Source organism: Cebus imitator, unplaced genomic scaffold (assembly GCF_001604975.1).
Source record: "Cebus imitator isolate Cc_AM_T3 unplaced genomic scaffold, Cebus_imitator-1.0 Scaffold592, whole genome shotgun sequence".
In the NCBI taxonomy this organism is placed as follows: domain Eukaryota; kingdom Metazoa; phylum Chordata; class Mammalia; order Primates; family Cebidae; genus Cebus; species Cebus imitator.
In genome coordinates this window covers 128,999-142,051 of record NW_016107907.1, presented here as the reverse complement: position 1 = coordinate 142,051, position 13,053 = coordinate 128,999, and the positions used below count along the sequence as shown (strand labels likewise).

At 46.7% G+C, this 13,053-nt stretch overlaps 2 protein-coding genes across 6 annotated transcripts in view; one reads left to right on the top strand and one right to left on the bottom strand.

Annotated features, from left to right (window-relative positions):
• COPS7B (COP9 signalosome subunit 7B) overlaps positions 1 to 7,162 on the bottom strand; it is a 28,686-nt gene extending 21,524 nt beyond the window's left edge. For 2 of the 4 annotated variants that reach the window (XM_017516532.2, XM_037734232.1), the window contains exons 1-2: positions 6,943 to 7,159; positions 1,928 to 2,137 (exon numbers count right to left, since the gene is read on the bottom strand). Coding sequence is in view for 1 of the 4 variants with exons in the window: in XM_017516534.2 (XP_017372023.1) it covers positions 6,943 to 7,005 (63 nt within the window). In the remaining 3 variants the exon portion in view is untranslated. Of the gene's footprint in view, positions 1 to 1,927; positions 2,138 to 6,942 lie in introns of all 4 variants that reach the window. The other 2 variants (XM_017516534.2, XM_017516533.2) reach the window with 2 other exon arrangements.
• PDE6D (phosphodiesterase 6D) overlaps positions 7,143 to 13,053 on the top strand; it is a 59,756-nt gene continuing 53,845 nt past the window's right edge. For both annotated transcript variants that reach the window (XM_017516536.2, XM_017516535.2), the window contains exon 1: positions 7,143 to 7,757. In XM_017516536.2, the coding sequence (XP_017372025.1) occupies positions 7,708 to 7,757 (50 nt within the window). In that variant the 5' untranslated portion in view covers positions 7,143 to 7,707. The remainder of the gene's footprint in view (positions 7,758 to 13,053) is intronic.

Here is a 13,053-nt window from a genome sequence, read left to right as displayed (position 1 = left end):
TCCATGCCTATTTAGTGCTGGATCAAACACCAGAATATTTTAATTTTATAGTGTTCATAAATAAAAAACAGGCCAGGTGCGGTGGCTCATGCCTGTAACCCCAGCACTTTGGGAGGCCGAGTCGGGTGGATCACCTGAGGTGAGGGATTCAAGACCAGCCTGGCCAACATGGCGAAACTCCACCTCTACTAAAAATACAAAAATTAGCCAGGCTGGTGGCAGACACCTGTAGTCCCAGCTACTTGAAAGGCTGTGGCTTGAGAATCACTTGAACCCAGGAGGTGGAGGTTGCAGTGAGCCAAGATCAGGCCTCTGCGCTCCAGCCTGGGCAACAGAACAAGACTGTCTCAGAAAAAGAAAAAACAGTTCCTGAGTCCAGATGCCATGCCACCTTGTGAGATGGGTGGAGTTCAACCTGGAGTTAAAAGGATCTTGTCCTAAATTCTGATGTTTGAAACACACTTTTAAAAAGTCATTTCACTTCCACCTGCCCTCCTCCAGAGGCAACACCTTCTAAATCCTTAAACCTGATCAAGACCTAAAGAAAAACACAGGAGTTTCTCAGCAGCTGTTTTATATCCACCTTGTTTACAGATTCTGGTTAAGAAATGGAGGATACTGCCCAAACACAGAGGCACCAGATGTAAGCAAATGCAATCAGTTACAGCTCCCACTGTGTCATCATAATCCCATCTACAGGAATACACAAAAATTAAGACACGAAAGATGTCTTATCAAGTCAGGTAAGCATCGGAAAAGGAAGACATCATTTTGAAAGAAAAGCAGCGACATACTCAAACTAAGAACATGAATGCTGTGTAAGATCATGGAGGAAAATCCCTGTATTCGGCCTCCTCCTGATATATGACATTTTAAACAAACGTGACTGCAGAATGCGTACAAAACCTCAAGATTTGAGAAAACAATGAAAATATTGTATTACCACTCCGAAGACATTAGGTACAGGAGGGTCCCTCAATTGTATAATCTAATTGCAAGCTGAGTGTACAGGAGTTCCAGGTAAGATTTCTCCTCCAAGAATGATACATATTGGAGCAGCGTTGACAAAATGAACAAAAGACGGTAGAGTAGAGTGGAGCAAAGAACAATTCGAAGAATAGTTTGGTGCAAGAGAAACTAAGTTTTGTGGAAGCAGGCAAACAGAATAGCAGTCCTTTCACAGTATTAGAGAAACAAGTATGTCGCCTCACTTAGGATTACCTAAAAAGGTCCGGCCAGACACAGGGAAAAATAAAAAAAAAGTGAAGTGCTAGGGAACAACGGGTTTTGAGGAAAGAAGGGAAAGTGGAAAGAGAAGGGGAGAGGATACGAGGAAGAAGGAAAGGAGCAGGGAAGAAAGGAGGGTCGGTGACGGTCAAGAGAGGAGGAGCGAAATGGCCCTTCCAAGCGGACCCGTGTGAAGAGACAGATGGGGATCTCTGCCAAGAGACTGAATGGAAGGAGGTGGGGGTAGAAAAGCGGTAGGGAAATAGAAACTTCGGTCCCTTCAATAGATCTCGACTTAAAAGAGCAAAGCTTGTGGGCGCAGAGAATGTAAGGAGATGTCGCTTTCTTCTGGAGTGGGAGGTACAGAGGAGGCTAGGCACAGGGCGGAGATAAATTCCCGTCAGGGGAGGGCGCTATTTTGATGGACCGGAGTGGGGCAAATGGGCAGCCTCTGGGGATGGGAGAGCGAAGGCAGCCACAGCGCTGATGCTGAGGGTCGCAAGCTGCAGCAGACTTCAGGGCGGGCAGTCTGTTCCAAGCTGGGCCGCAGGCGTGGAGTGAGGAGCCACGGGGCGCGCTCCCTAAGGCGGGGGCGGGGCGGCACGGCCGCGGGCTTCCTCGGCGCCTGGCGCTAAGCCTGATGATGCGGCCGAGCTTGGAACGCCGGCCCCGCTAGGCCCACCCTCTCGCTAGCCCCTACCTGTCCTCGCCACCTCTCGGTCCTCTGAGTCGCTGGCTCGGCCTCCCGGCGCTTGCCCGCAGGTTGTCAAGCGTCCATGATCAGCCCGGCGTCCGGCGCTTTTCTGCCTCCGCCGACCCGTCGCCCGTGCAGCTCCCCCGGAAGCCTCCCACCGCTGCACACGCGTTCCGCCCACTCAAGGTTCCCCCCGCCGCGTTCACAGCCTTCGACCTCCGGTGGGGAAGTGGGGGCGAGGTGGCGGGGAAGAGGCTGCAGCCCGGGAACCAGGAGGGGTGGGGGTGGCTAGGGGCCAGAGGAGAGGAATGAGGCCTAGCCCGCACTGCCGCCCAATCGTCGCCTTCGCCATCCCGGGCTCCAAAACCTCCCCTTAGGCTGCACTCTCTCAGGAGCTCCCCATGGCGACTGCGTTACCCCTGGGCATGCAGATACATTAAGCCTGCTACCTACCCCTTATTGAGCGTTTTTCCATATGCCACGTGCTGTACATGCATTATCTCGTTGAATTCTCATACCTATGGCTAGTATTATTTTTCCCATTTTTCAGGTGAGTTAACTAAGTCCAAAAGTCAGAAAGTGACAAAGCTTGCTTTGGAACCCAAGCTATCTGAGGCCAAAGCCCATGTTCTTGATCTCTATGCAGAAAATGTTTTAAAATAAGCAAGAGATGGGTTGAGCCAACAATGTTCTGTGACCAAAATGTCATTGATAGCGTTGCATCTGGTGCTTACCAACTCCCCTGGGAAGATGGCTAAGAAATGCCACATAATTGAACACAAACTGATTCTTGTATACACCACAGTCTTTCAGGTCTTGAAAATGAGAGAAAAAAGCCCTATTTGCCTATTGTGCATTAGAATGCAGAAATGAGAGAGGACAGATGCAAAGGCACCTCGCACCAACCCATTCATTCATTTATTCAAAAACATTTCTTTAGCACCTATTATGTCCTGGAAAGTTATATGAAGATAAAACAAGGTTCTTACTCCCCAAAAATGTGTTAAACGCTATGAGGAAGATATGACAACAGTTTGGAAGCACAGAAGAGAAGAGGTTGGGGAAGTAAAAATAGGCAAAAAGTGGAAAAAAGGCAGGTAGTGCCCATTGTCACAGGCTTGCACTGTGCAGCATATACTAATATCAAAAAGAAACCCGGAGTGGCTTGACTCCAGGGTTCAAGAGTGAGAAATGAGGAGTACACAGCTAGAGTCAGGTCATCAAGGGTCTTGGAATCCACATGCCAGGTACTGGGGAACTACTTGGGCTTTTTAAGCTAAGAAGAGGTATGAATAACTGCCTTTTTAGAGTGATCATGCTAGGTGCTATAGGAATGGATTGGATGTGGAGAAAACTGGAGGCAGGGAAAACCTCCAGTGAGGTGACTGATTTATTCTAGATAAAGATTGTGAGATCTCAAACAAAGGTAGTGGCAACTGCCGGGCAAGGTGGCTCACACCTGTAATCCCAGCACTTTGGGAGGCTGAGGTAGGCAGATCACCTGAGGTCAGGAGTTCAAGACCAGCCTGGCCAACATGGCGAAACCCCATATCTACTAAAAATACAAAAATTAGCTGGGCATGATGATACACATTAGCTGGGCATGGTGATATGCATGAGGCTGAGGCATGAGAATCGCTTGAACTCAGGAGGTGGAGGTTGCAGTGAGCCAAGATTGCACCACTGCACTCCAGCCTGGACGACAGAGCAAGACTCCATCTCAAAACAAACAAACAAATAAACAAAAACAAATGTAGTGGCCATTAGGGATGAAAAAGAAGTGATATTTTTGGAGACATTTAGACTGTAGAATCTATAGGACTTGGTGACTTGGTGACGAGTTGAATACAGAGAGAGGGAAGGAGCATAACACCCAGGATTCTGTCCTGCGAGGCCAGAGCTGTCTGGAGCTGGTGTTAGGTGAACAGGGCTATGGAAGAGGAGGGGCAAATATGGAAGTGAGAGAAAGACAAGTGAGTTTAGTTGGACTTCATAAAAATTTCAGCAATGTCTCCACTTCCTCCAGAATAATGTCCAGACTCCATACCTGCAATTTGGATTTAGTGTTTTGGTTTATTTCTCTTAAGAGATGGAGTCTTACTCTGTCACCGAGACTGGAGTGCAGTGGCACTATCATAGCTCACTGCAGCCTTGAACTTCTGGGCTCAAGGGATCCTACCACCTCCACCTCCCAAGTAGGGAGAACTACAGATGTGTGCCACCACAGTCAGCAAATTTGTTCCTATTTTTTTTTTAGAGATGGGGTCTCACTATGTTGCTCAGGCTGGTCTTCAACTCCTGATCTCAAGTGACCCTCCCATCTTGGCTCCCAGAGTGCTGGGATTAGAGGTGTGAGCCACCACGCCCAGCCCACGGCTGCAGTTAAAGCCCTTCAAAGTGTGCCTCCCTCCTAACTCCTGGAGCTTTGCTTTGTTGCACCCCACCCCCTTCACAGTCCAAACTCCCATGCCTGGCACAACTTAAACCTTCCTTCTCAGACACCAGGCCTGTGCTCAAGCTTGCTCTCTTTTTTTGTAATGCTCTTATATATTCCTGTAAAAATCCTATCAACTCTACAAGCAAAGATTTCTAAAATACAATGCAAAAAACACTAACCATAATAGAAGACACGGAACTTTTGCACTATGTTAAAATTAAGAATTTCTGGCCAAGTTCGGTGGCACACACCTGTAATCCCAGTGCTGTGGGAGGCTGAGGTGGATGGATCACAAGGTCAGGAGTTTGAGACCAGCCTGGCCAACGTAGTGAAACCCTGTCTCTACCAAAAATATAAAAATTAGCCAGGCATGGTGGGAGGAGCCTGTAGTCCCAGCTACTTGGGAGGTTGAGGCAAGAGAATCACTTAAATTCGGGAGGCAGATGTTGCAGTGAGTCTAGATTGCGCCACTGCACTCCAGCCTAGGCCACAGAGCAAGACTCCATCTAAAAAATAGAATTTCTGCTTGTCAGATGCAGTGGAGTATACCCATAGTCCTACTTGGGAGGCTGAGGCAGGTGGATCACTTGATCCCAAGAGTTCAAGGTTGTAGTGGTACCTGTGAATAGCCACTGCATTCCAGCCTGAGCAACATAGCAGAGACCCCATCCCTTGAAATAATTTGTTTCAGAAGACACCAGTAAGAGAATGAAAAGACAAGCTACGCCTTGGAAAAGACATCTGCAAAGCATATATCAAAGAACTCCATATCCAGACTGTAAAGAACTACATATCAGTAAGAAGACAGCCCAATTTTTAAAAGTCGGGAAAAGAATGGGCACTTCACAAAGGAGGACATTCAACTAGCCAAGAAGCATATTGAAAGGTACTCAACATCAGGAAAAACGTAAATAGATACCTTAATACCACATTCAGCTAGAATGGCTAAAATTAAGAAGACTGACAGCAAACATCTGGTGTTGACAAGGATAAGAGGCACCTAGAACTCTCTCATATTTCTGGTGAAGGCGTAAATTGGTACAATCATTTTGAAAGACTAGCAATGTCTACTATCACTGATCATGTGCAAACCCTCCCTACACACCAGCAATTCCTATCCTGGAAGTGTGTGCAAGTGTCTACAAAAAGATACATGTAAGAATGCTCCTCACATGCAAGGATACACAAAGGCTCAAAATAAAGGGATGGAGGAAGAAAAAAAAAAGAATGCTCACTACAGCTTTGCTAATAATAGTCCAAAAAAATAACCCAAATGCCCACCAACAGTGGGAAAGATAAATTGTGGTACACACATACAACAGAATACTATTCAGCAATTAAAAGGCTACACACAACATGGATGAATTTCACAAAAATACTGACAAGGTTAAAAAGCCAGACACATACTATACATACTCTATGATTACATTTAACTGGAATTCAAGAACAGGCAAAACTGATCTATGGTGATACAGTCAGAAAAGTGATTATCTCAGTATGTAAGAATGTAATACTGATTGGGAAGGAGCGCTAGGCGTGCTAGAAATGTCCTTTATCTTGATTTGGGCAGCAGGGACAGGGGCGTATACCTATGTGAAAATTGTTCCCTTACTGTATGTATGTTACACCTCATTAACAAAAACTTTTTTAACATGAAAAAAAGAATTCAAGCTCAAATGCCACCTTCTCATTAAACTTTTGTCAGCTGCAATGAACCTTTTTATCAGGGCCTCCTTAGCATTCTGATGTCATTTCTTTATGCCATTTTACCACACTCCATCTTGAATCTCAGTGGAGTCTCCTTATTTCTCTAAATAGATGTTTTGTTTATCTTCCTGGTGGCAGCGACCATGTCCTTCACCTTTTACCCACTCAGTGCCTGACAAATAACAGGCTGAAAACATGTTTGTTGAATTACATGGAAGAAAAAAATTGGGTGAGTTCCCAGATGGGTGAAAGCGAGGACAGGCAGAGGAAGGAAGGCCAAGAGAAGGACATAGGAGGTCTCCAAGGAAACTGTGGCTCACACTGCAATTTTACCTACTTCCTGAAATCATGTTAAATGTCACTTTGAGTGGCAACGAACAAAACACCAAGTCCTACCTAGGCTGAAAATAAATAAATATCACACTCACTTACAAGAAATCACCAAATAAATGCTACCTAATATCTGGGTGTTTCAACACTGGATGGGAAAACCGTTCAAGGAGAATAATAATTCACATTGCCATCCTGCTAAAAATATCACCTCCTTAGTGTGGTGCAGAGTCCGGACTGCAAGTCAGCAGACTTAGGGCCGAATTCTAACTCCGCCCGAACTTGCTGTGATCTGTGACCAATCCCTTCGCCTCTCTGGGTCTCAGTTTCCTCAAACGTAAAAACGGGGTAGATTAGCAAAGTCCGTTTCTGTATTGATATTGAGTATACAATCCATAGCTGTCCTGGTCCAAAGCAGGAATACAGCAAAAACCCCTGAAAAACACGTAAAAGGCGCCTGAGACCAACAAACAAGCAGACTTGAAGAAGTCATTTTGTTATCTTTCACGGTTCAATCAGTGTTTTTGTTTGTTGTTTGGTGCCTTACCATGATTTGCGGAAGATGTCTGAGTTCCATGTAAACAGAAGTTAACTGTCTGCGGGCTGTCATCTTTGGAGGGTGAGAAGGGTCTTCCCGCCTGGTTTCAAGTCTCGGGATTCCGAAACCACCAACTCAGCTGGCGGGTTTATGAATTTGTGCACACTGCGCGGCACACTGGAGCCTTAAGTTATAGAGGAACCGAGTGCAGGGGATGTTGGGATTTGTAGTCCCCGGGCCTCTTTGTGGTGAGCTGGGATCTGTGGTCCCCGAGTGCGTCGCTGGAATGCTGGGAAATGTAGTCTGTCGCATCGCACAGTGCAACTAGCTGCCGTCTCAGACTGTTAGTGTGCTCAGCGGCGGGAGCAGGTCCCTAAAGCCTCTGCATATCCGAAGGCAACCCTCCGCTGGGACAAACTCTAGGCAACAACACCAGATGAATATTATGTCCTTTGGGACTTCCCGGGGTGGGCCCTTCCCATTGACGTTCACAGTCCCCCTGCGAAGCCGCTGCGCGCTCCTATTGGTTGATTGGGTTGCCAATTGCCAAGGTGGGCTTTCCATTGGTTCCAGTCGGGCACTCGAGGCTTGAGGGAAGGAGAAGGGATCAGGAGCGGGAGCTGAGGGGAGAGAGAGGCCGGTCCGGGTCTGACCGCTACTGCTGCTCTCCCGAGGTCTCCAGGCCGGACTGCGGCTCCATCCTCGGCTCCTGGGCACCGTCTGCGAGGCTCCGCCGACCAGAGTGAGAAAGCCGCGGGCGGCGACCGCCGCATCATGTCAGCCAAGGACGAGCGGGCCAGGGAGATCCTGAGGGGCTTCAAACTGTATCCGCCCGGGAGCGGGGCGGGGCCGGGAGGACTTGGGAGACTGCCGCTCCCTGAGGAGACTGGCAGGGGACGGGTACCGCGCCAGGTGGGTCCCACCGAAGAAGGGCCACGGGAGGGGAAAGGAAAGGAACAGCTTGCCGGGCCCCCGGAGGGACCGGGCGAAAGAGGCGGCCCCAGGGGCGTCCGGAGGAAGGACCGGGACGTTGACGGGAGCCCCGGGGGTGGCGGGTGGGTAGAGTGGAGCCTGGGGGACGGGGCTGCGAGAGGCGCCGGGCTTCGGAAACGCTGTCGGAGAGGCAGGCTGGATTCCGATCCCCGGCCGGGACCCAGAGGCCGGGAGGGAGCTGCGGCCCGCAGGGAAGGGCTGAGCGGGCGCGGTCGGCTGATCTCGCAAGCTAGAAGCCCTCTGGCGGGAAGCCCACCTGGGGAGCGGGGAACAGTGACTTGGAGCGGGCGACCTTGTGTGGGACAATTACCAGTGCTTTTTAAAACTCTCTCAGGTCCCCCACCGCACCTCACCCCACCCCTGTCTGGTTTCCACAACTTCTCTTCCAAACTTGTGGCTTCTTCCAGGGCTGGAGTAGTTGGGGGAGGTGGGGAAAGAGAAGTCCAAGATCGACCTTGTCTTAACACTCTTGGCCTTCTGAGGCATTGATTACTGCCTCCCCCTCAGCGCCTCGGTTTTCTTTCCAGCTAGATGGGGACCATAGGCTTGGGTGTGGGATGCCTCGCTCTGGGACTCCTAGCCGAGGTGTCTTTGCTGGCTCCTGTCGGTGTGGTTAACGCCTGGCGGTGGTGGAGCTGTCCAGCAATGGTGTGATGTCGCTGGGGCAACGCTAGAATAGAGTGGGGTAGAAAAATCGTTGCCTCGGGCCTGTTGTGGTGCCGCTTTTGCAACCTCTCCTCGCTGTGGTAAGGAAGCTTTGTGTTTTCGTGGAGTGTGTTAGGCTGTCACCATATGATGCAAATGAAAAAAAATGCAAACTTGTATCTTCACATTTTCCATTCTCCCGCCGACTTTAATCTCTTCATACATCTTGTCTGTAATCTATAGTGTGGAACGCTCTTAAATTCCGCCCGCGGTGAAAAGGTAGTCATCACTTTTGGGCTCCTCCCTTGGAGGTTTAGTGCACTGTTCTCTTGGTCTGCTGTTGTGTTTTCATGTCTATGTCACCCGTACAAATTTTAATTGCTTTGCTATGATCAGAAACTAAATTGGTAATACATTTTAGATCACAGTGCAAAAAGTACAAGTGAGATTTTTCAAACGGAAATTGATCTTTGCTTTTTTAAAAATTAAAGGCTGTATCCCCTTTGCATACTACCATTCATGATAAACTTTAAGTACTTTTATGTAGTGGTTTAGTGGCAGCCTCTTTTAGCTCCATATGCTTTTCTGTGTTTCTCTCCATAATGGATCATATAGGTATATAGGGATGACTAAAGTGCTAGAAAAGCTATGACATGGATTTTATTTTCCCTCAAGTAATTATATTATTACTTAACATGTAACAATGTAATAATATTGTTACTTAACATGCTGTGTAGGCAGTAAACCAGAGATTATGGAGAATTGAGAGGCTGAGAGGTTTCAGAAGCAGCATTTTCATCTGATTGGAAAAACCATATTGCTGAAAGAAGAAAGGTCTTTTTAATAGCTTTTGAACAAGCAAAAAAGTTTGAGCTTCTCACTTTCAGTCTTGGCTCTTGAACCTGTTGAGAAAGAGGGTAAGAGACAAATACAGAAAAGAGTAGAAAGCAGAATCTGTGTCAGCCCACTAGAAGGAAAAGTGAATCAACCGATTCAGTGATGTTAGCGCATCCAGAAACAGGCTTTCAGGGAGAGCTTGACCTGAGCTAATTAAACCCTGAAGCACAAGGGAAGCAGCCACATCAAAAAGTTAGCATGAGAGCAGTGGTGTGCTCATCCTGTGGTAGCCTTTATTAGGCATCTGGGGAGTAAGAGAGAAAAGAAAAGCAGGAACGTTAGGATATGCTGCTACCTTCAGGAAAAAGTAAAATTAATGTTGGCCAGGTGCAGTGACTCACACCTGTAATCCCAGCACTTTGGGAGGCCGAGGTGGGCAGATCACGTTAGGTCGGGAGTTTGAGACCAGTCTGACCAACATGGAGAAATGCTGTTTTTACAAAAAATACAAAACTAGCTGGGTGTGGTGGTGCGTGCCTGCAATCCCAGCTACTCAGGAGGCTGAGGCAGGAGATCACTTGAACCCAGGAGGCGGAGGTTGCTTTGAGCCAAGATTGCACCATTGCACTCCGGCCTGGGCAGCAAGAGTGAAACTCCATCTCAAAAAAAAAAAGTTAAAATGTTTTAGTAAGGAACTATCTGACTGTTGTCCACTTTTTATTGGGTAAATAGATTTTCTGAACTTTCAGAGTATCTGTTTCTGTAAGAATAGTTTATCACTACAAAAAGAGCACCATTATGTTCTCCCACCAACAATATTGATAGTACTCAGTTGACCTGTTGACTAGGTCAGTCTTTTTTATTTGCCAGTTTGCACAACAAATGAGATCTTGTTTTAATTGGTATTCTCCTGGATCCCTAGATCCATGAAGAGGTAATGTAGCATAGTGGTTAAGAGCTATACTGGCCTGTGGCTATATTGCCTGCACTGGAGTTCTCGCCCTGCACTCCTAGCTGTGTGTCCATAAGCAACTGCTTTAACCTCACCTCAATTTTCTTATCTGTAAAATGGGGAGCTCAAGACCAGACTGACCAACATGGAGAAACTCCATCTCTATTAAAAATACAAAAATAAAACAAGCAATGGGGAAAGGATTCCCTGTTTAATAAATGGTGTTGGGAAAACTGGCTAGCCATGTGCAGAAAGCAGAAACTGGACCCCTTCCTGACATCTGACAATAAAATTAACTCCAGATGGATTAAAGACTTAAACATAAGACCTAACACCATAAAAACCCTAGAAGAAAATCTAGGCAAAACCATTCAGGACATAGGTGTAGGCAAGGACTTCATGACCAAAACACCAAAAGCATTGACAACAAAAGCCAAAACAGACAAATGGGACCTAATCAAACTCCATATCTTCTGCACAGCAAAAGAAACAGTCATTAGAGTGAATCGGCAACCAACAGAATGAGAAAAAATTTTTGCAATCTACCCATCTAACAAAGGGCTAATATCCTGAATCTAAAAAGAATTAAAACAGATTTACAAGAAAAAAGCCCATTCAAAAGTGGGCGAAGGATATGAACAGACAATTTACAAAAGAAGACATATATAAGGCCAACAAACATATGAAAAAATGCTCATCATCACTGGTCATCAGAGAAATGCAAATCAAAACCACATTGAGATACCATCTCACGCCAGTTAGAATGGCGATCACTAAAAAATCTGGAGACAACAGATGCTGGAGAGGATGTGGAGAAATAGGAACACTTTTACACCGTTGGTGGGAGTGTAAATTAGTTCAACCATTGTGGAAGACAGTGTGGCGATTCCTCAAGGACCTAGAAATAGAAATTCCATTTGACCCAGCAATCCCATTACTGGGTATGTATCCAAAGGATTATAAATCGTTCTATTATAAGGACACATGCACATGAATGTTCACTGCAGCACTATTTATAATAGCAAAGACTTGGAACCAACCCAAATGCCCATCGATGACAGACTGGACAGGGAAAATGTGGCACATATACACCATGGAATACTATGCAGCCATAAAAAACGATGAGTTTGTGTCCTTTGTAGGGACATGGATGAACCTGGAAACCATCATTCTCAGCAAACTGACACAAGAACAGAAAATCAAACACTATGTGTTCTCATTCATCGACTGGTGTTGAACAATGAGAACACGTGGACACAGGGAGGGGAGCATCACACACTGGGGTGTGTGGGGGGGAACTAGGGGAGGGACAGCAGGGGATGGGGAGATGGGGAGGGATAACATGGGGAGAAATGCCAGATATAGGTGATGGGGAGGAAGGCAGCAAACCACATTGCCATGTATGTACCTATGCAGCAATCTTGCATGTTCTTCACAGGTACCCCAAAACCTAAAATGCAATAAAATATATATTTAAAAAAATACAAAAATAGCTGGGCATGGTGGCACATGCCTGTAATCCCAGCTACTCAGGAGGCTGAGGCAGGAAAATTGTTTGAACCCCAGAGACAGAGGTCGCAGTGAGCTGACATCGCCCATTGCACTCCAGCCTGGGCAATAAGAGCAAAACACCATCTCAAAAAAAAAAAAAAAAAAATATATATATATATATATATATATATCTGCCAGGCACAGTGGTTCGTGCCTGTAATCCCAGCACTTTGGGAAGCTGAGGAGGGTGGATTGCTTGAGCCTAGGAGTTTGAGACCAGCCTGGACAACATGGCAAGACCCCACCTCTACAAAAAGAAAAACACCCACAAAAATTAGCCAGATGTGGTGGCATATGCTTGTGGTCCCAGCTACTGGGAGGCTGAGGTGGGGGGGATCACCTGAGCCTGAGAGGTGGAGGTTGCAGTGAAGCCAAGATATGTCCCACTGCATTCCAACCAGGGTGACGGAGTGAGACCCTGTCTAAAATAATGATAATAGTAATAATAATAGACTCCTTATTCCCAATTAATTGATAAAAATTTAAAAGATTGATAATATTCATATCCTGAGAATGGCACTGTATGAAAATAAAATTTTTAAAAAATTAGGCCAGGCACAGTGGTTCATGCCTGTAATCCCAACACTTTAGGATGCCAAGGTGGGCAGATCACTTGAGGCCAAGAGTTTGAGACCAGCCTGCCCAACATAGTAAAACCCCCTCTCTATTAAAAATACAGAAAAATTAGCCAAATGTGGTAGCGCACACCTGTAATCCCAGCTACTTGGGAGGCAGAGGCAGGACAGTCGCTTGAACCCAGAAGGCAGAGGTTGCAGTGAGCTGAGATCATACCACTGCACTCCAGCCTGGGCTACAGAGCAAGACTCTGACTCAAAAAAAAATACATTAAAAAAAAAAAGAAAAAAGATGCCAGGCTCACCCCTGTAATCCCAGCACTTTGGGAAGCTGAGGTGGGTGGATTACTTGAGGTCAGGGGTTCAAGGCCAGCCAGCCTGGCCAATGTGGTGAAACCCTGTCTCTACTAAAAATACAGAAATTCGCTGGGTATGGTATGGGCAGCTGTAATCCCAGCTATTAGAGTGTCTGAGGCAGAAGAATCATGTGAACCTAGGAGGCCGAGGTTGCAGTGAGCCGAGATTGCACCACTGCACTCCAGCCTGGGTAACAGAGAGAGACTCAAT